The sequence below is a fragment of the Hylobates moloch genome, unplaced genomic scaffold, assembly GCF_009828535.3.
Source record: "Hylobates moloch isolate HMO894 unplaced genomic scaffold, HMol_V3 SCAFFOLD_2, whole genome shotgun sequence".
In the NCBI taxonomy this organism is placed as follows: Eukaryota; Metazoa; Chordata; class Mammalia; order Primates; family Hylobatidae; genus Hylobates; species Hylobates moloch.
In genome coordinates this window covers 177,150,372-177,156,172 of record NW_026652277.1, presented here as the reverse complement: position 1 = coordinate 177,156,172, position 5,801 = coordinate 177,150,372, and the positions used below count along the sequence as shown (strand labels likewise).

Genomic DNA, 5,801 nt, shown 5'->3' with positions numbered 1-5,801 from the left:
AGTAGCTGTGATTACAGGCACGCACCACCACGCCCAGCTAATTTTTGAATTTTTAGTAGAGACGGGGTTTCACCATGTTGGCAAGGATGGCCTCGATCTCCTGACCTCATGATCCGCCCACGCTGGCTTCCCAAAGTGCTGGGATTACAGGCGTGAGCCACCGCGCCCGGCCATGACTACCTTTTAAAGTTCTTTTGATGTTGGACAATGCCCCTGGGCACCCAGAACCCAATAAGTTTAACACCAAAGGTGTCAAAGTGGTCTTGCCCCCAAACAATGTCTATAATCCAGACTCTAGATCAGAGGGTCATTACACATGGAACCCTATGGAAAGGGTTGTCAATGCTATGGAAGAGAACTTTGATAGAGAGAACATCATGAAAATCTGGAAAGATTACACCACTGAAGAGGCCATTACTGTTATAGGAAAAGCCATGTGGGCCATCAACCCTGAAACAATTCCCACTGGAGAGAACTATCCAGAGTTGTGCATGGCCTCATGGGATTTATGACACAAGGAAATCATGAAAGAGATTGTGGATATGGCAAAAAAGGTTTCAAGCTATGGATCTTGGAGAAATTCAAGAGCTAACAGACACGACACCGGAGGAGTGCTTCAAACCAATGCTGGACAGTGAGGAAGAAGACATGGAAGAAGCAGTGCCAGGAAACAAATTGACATTAAACAATCTGGAAGAAGGGTTCTGATGACTCAATGCGTTTCACATCTTTCATGACATGGATCCTTCTATGATATAGGCACTGAAATGAAAGCAAATGGTACGAGAAGGATTGGTACCATATGGAATAATGTTTAGAGAAATGAAAAAGCAAAAATGTCAGGCAGAAATTACGACGTATTTCTGTAAAGTTACACCGAGTGAGCCTGCCTCTGCTGCCTCCCCTTCCACCTCCTCCACCTCCTCTACCTTGGCCACCACTGAGACGGCAAAACCAACCCCTGCTACTCCTCCTCCCCAGCCCACTCAACATGAAGACAATGAGGACGGAGACCTCTGATGCCACTCAGTGAATAGTGAATATATTTTCTCTTCCTTATAATTTTTTAAATATCATTTTCTTTTCTTTAGCTTACTCTATTGTAAGAATAAAGTATTAATACATATAAAATATATGGTAATTGATTGTTTATGTTATTGGTAAGGCTTCTGGTCAACAGTAGGTTATGAAAGTTTTTGGAGAGTCAAAAGCTTCATGTGGATTTTTGACTACGTGGAGAGCCAGCACCCAGCCACCACATTGCTCAAGGGTCAACTGTATATCAGACATTTATTTGTAGACTTTACTTCAAAACCTGCTTAGTCATTGACAGAATCGTTGGGAAGACCTAAATCTGAAGGACTCATTCTTACATTAAAATAGTTCTTTTTGGGTGATTATTTTATTTGCTGAGCAGAAGCTCTTTAGTTTGATGTAGTCCCATTTATTTACTTTTGTAGCCTGAGCTTTTGTTCTGACTTTCAAAATATTATTGCCAAGGTCAACATTGAGGTGCTTTTCCACTGTGTTCTCTTCTAGGAGTTTTATGATTTTAGGCCTTTCATCCGTTTCGAGTTGATTTTTGTGTATGGTAAAATAAAGGTCCAATTTCATTATTTTCTGTGCAGAAATCCAGTTTTCCTAACACCATTTATTAAAGAGATTATCCTTTCCTCATTGTGTCCTCTTGATGGCCTTATTGAAAATTAGTTGTCCATATACATTTAGATTTATTTCTAAGCTCTATACTCTGTCTAATTGGTCTGTGTTTTTGTTTTTCTGACAGTACCACGTTGTTTGTTACTGTAGCTTTGTAATATAATCTTAAATCAAGTGTGATGCGTCCAACTTTATTTTTCTTAAGTGAAAAAGCAACTTATGGACTGGGAAAAATTATTTGCAAACCACATATCTGGTAAGGGTTTAATATCCAAAATTTATAAAGAATTCTTGCAACTCAATAGCAGAAAAACAAATGACCTGATTAAAAAATGAGTAAAGGACCTGGATAGATATTTCTCCAAAGACAACATAAAAATGGCCAAAAAGCTATATGAAAAGGTGCTCCACATCACTGATCACAAGGGAAATGCAAATTGAAACCACTGAGCCAGCACCTCATCCCTGTAAGGATGGCTACTATCAAAAAGACAAGAGATAGCAAATGTTGGTGAGGGTGTGAAACAAGGGAACCCTGTGCACTGTTGGTGGGAATGTAGGTTGGTGCAGCCATCTGGAAAACAGTATAGAGAACAGTGAAAATAGAACTATAATATGACCCAGCAGTCCTCCTTCTGGTATATGCTCAAAGGAGAGGCAATCAACACCACGTAAAGTCATCTGCCCTCCCATGTTCATTAGCATTAGTCACAAGAGCCAAGCTGTAGAAACAACCTAAAAGCTCATCAATGAACAAATTAATAAAAAATATGATATAGAAGTGTGTGTGCATATGTCTATACACACATGTACATGCAATGGTATAGCCACAGTGTGGAGGGACCTGGAGGACATTATGTTAAGTGAAATAAACCAGACACAAAAAGAAAAAGACTGCAGGGTCTCACTTCTGTGTGAAATCTGTATCTTAACAAGAGCTCAAAGACACCAAGATAGATGATGAAAGTGTGGTTAACAGGGTAGACGTAGGCGGGGAGGGGGAGGAAATGGGGAGATGTGGGTCAAAGGGTACGAAACAGCAGCTGCTAGGATGAAGAAGTCCAGGTATCTAACGTGCAACATGAGTGCTCAAGTTAGTAAAACCATGGTGTATTAGGGATTTTCCTGAACCACATAGATTTTAGCAGTTCTTGTCACAAATACAAGTAGCAATGTGAGATGCTAGATATGAGAGTCCACCTCTCCACAGTAACCAGTACTATTATCTTCATATCTGTAGCTATGGATCCCATAAAATCATGTTGCAAACTTCAAATATACACAATACACTTAATGTTTTTTTAAATAGTAGGTTTTTGCGGGAAAAGGAATCGCCTTTGACACCTTCCTCCTGCTGCACTGTGGCATTGCTGTTTATTACTAGTAGGCTTTCAGAAAATGTTTGTTGGTACACTTGGTTACTTAATGATTATCTCATCTCCCAATTCCATCGGAATGCTATCTGAGAACAGATTTTGTCCCTAAAATAAACTATTTGATGGCAATTCTGGATATATATATCCAGAATTGTGTGTGTGTGTGTGTATATATATATATAATTAAAGAGAAACGTACTTATCAACAGCTATAAAAAAACTAAGTATTTGAATTGCTCAAATTCTAAGCTGATGAGTAGGAAGCAAAGCATAGCGTATGTACCTATCTCTCAAGTTTATGGGGGAGGACAATAGAGCATCTTTTTTTTTTTTTCATTCAATTTGGAACTTCAAGGTAAGGTTGAATTACAGAATCTATATTCCTTCCTTAAAATTAGTCATCAATCATGAGCATATATTTAAAACTGTTCACAGGGTACTATGGAGGCTTTTGATAGTAAATAGAAAGTATGACATAAGTTCACTAAGATGTTAAAAATCTACAAGAGAAGGGGAAGAGACGCCTGTTTTATAAAGTTAGTTCCCCAGCTTGGATGATGTTTTGTCAGGCATCTCGGTTGTTGCTGTTGTATTTGATCAACTACACTAATCTATAGGTGGTCCCTCTGCTCCGCGTAGCTTATAGGTGATTCCTGACTCTGAGTTAACATGGCACACCTGCTCATCTTGTCTTCTAGGCTTACGTGTATGAAATGGGCTCAAGCACATTTTCTCACCGGCTGGCTGGGCACACAGACACCGTCACTGGAGTGGCCTTCAACCCATCAGCACCCCAGGTATAGTCTTGCTGAGTGGGTGGGGCGCCTCTGCTGCACACAAGTCTTACATTATATTTTTGTATCTTTATGGCTTTATTTTGGTGAAATCTTGTAATACTTAAGGTTACATGCCAGTGTTCACTGAGTGCAGGGAGAACTTAGGAAATACATTTTTATTGGAGAGAGAGAGAAATAAACCTTTATTGTGGGGAAATGAATCTGGAAAAGTTTCTTTTATAATGAAGGTGTTTGCCACTCAGCACTCATGCATGTTTGATTGAATGAAACAGGAATGTATGGGAAGACCTGTGGACAAATACGGTTACATGTAGACAAATACGGTTACATGGGGCACTAACATGAACACCAGTGCCAGCAAGAAAGAAAGCAGCAGAGCAAGTAAGAACAGGATTTTGAAAATTCTTATGGAAAAAAGTCTGCAGCATTTCCAGAAACTTTCTTAATTAGAAGAAAACATGAAAATAACTGTTGCAAATCAATTGTATATAAAAATGAATGGTCTTCTATTAAAATGTAGAGGGAGATTTTTGGCAAAGGATTAAAAATGTTAGGTATTGGCCAGGTGCAGTGGCTCACACCTGTAATCCCAGCACTTTGGGAGGCCGAGGCGGGTGGATCACCTGAGGTCAGGAGTCCATGACCAGCCTGGCCAACATGGTGAAACCCCGTCTCTACTAAAAAATACAAAAATGAGCCGGCCATGGTGGTGGGCGCCTATAATCCCAGCTACTTGGGAGGCTGAGGCAGGAGAATTGCTTGAACCTGGGAGGCGGTGGTTGCAGTGAGTTGAGATCGTGCCACTGCACTCCAGCCTGGGCAACAAAACGAGACTCTGTCTCAAAAAAAATATATATATATAAATATCAAGTATTAGTTATCTCCAGTGTTTGGGAATAATTTCTTTTTGTCTCTTTAAGATTGAGACTTTGATTCAGAGAATAGCATCACTGTGTGACTGTGTGCTCTGGCCTAGCGCGTGTGACCAGGTGGAACGGCACTCCACACGTGTCTTGTGACCCCGCTCCTCTCTGCTATACAACATAATGCTATGGTTCAGGGCATGTTGCCGTGCCTGGCACACGCGGTACTACCGCTGTATGTTGAATAATATTGAATATTGAAAATGAGTAAGTGCATCTTGTGCTGTCATGGACCAGAGCTTCCGTTGGCATCACCGCTGAATTCCATCCTTGGCCCTGATTGATCTTTTCAGTCTGCTCCAGATGGGAATTTGAATTTATGTTTTCCTTCCCTACTATAAGCAATACTGAGACGTACGTCTTGATGACGCTTCACTCTTCCCATGATGGGACTGCCACGTACACTGTAAAGGACCTGCTTTTCTTGATAATATTTGTGCCATCACCTATTCCACATTTTTAAAACGTATTGTTTTGAGTTGTTGTATTCTTTTATAATCCTTTGAACAGCATTTGGGCAGTGAGATGGAGGGGTGGTCAGGAAAGAAAGAAAAATGAAAAGTGCAAAGCTAGACCCAGCAGGGTGGGCGGCGGGGAGAGGTGTAGTGAGAGTCAGATGTTAGCTGTCTTGACACTTCAGTATTTGGCACCAAAATGTCTTTCAGCCTGACTGACAGAATTTTTTGAATACTTGAAAATTTTCAGTGAGAAAAAGGTTGGGTAGGTCTCTATTGCCCTTGAGATTAATGAATAAAAGAAGCAAATATGGCGTAAATATAGTTATAAAAAATAAAGAGGAAAAAGTAACAAGTTGTAGTTGTCATGAACCTTGCTTCCTGATGAAGGGCTGCTAAAGAACAGGCAGCGAGAAGCCAGTTATGTATAGATATACATCATACTGATTCATTAAGGATAATGATATCATATACTGAATCTATATATATGTGTATATATATATATATATATATATATATATATACACAATTCACTAAGTTCCTTATTTTTAAAAATTTCCTTATTTTTAAATATTTGGTTGGTTCCTTATT

General features: G+C 39.7%; 1 protein-coding gene across 1 annotated transcript in view; it reads left to right on the top strand.

Moving 5' to 3' along the window:
• The window catches only part of WDR27 (WD repeat domain 27), a 118,049-nt gene extending 114,211 nt beyond the window's left edge, over nt 1-3,838 (top strand). Inside the window, 1 exon segment of the mRNA XM_058435695.1 lies at nt 3,734-3,838. Within this exon segment, the coding sequence (XP_058291678.1) occupies nt 3,734-3,838 (105 nt within the window).
• The last annotated feature ends 1,963 nt before the right edge of the window (nt 3,839-5,801 follow it).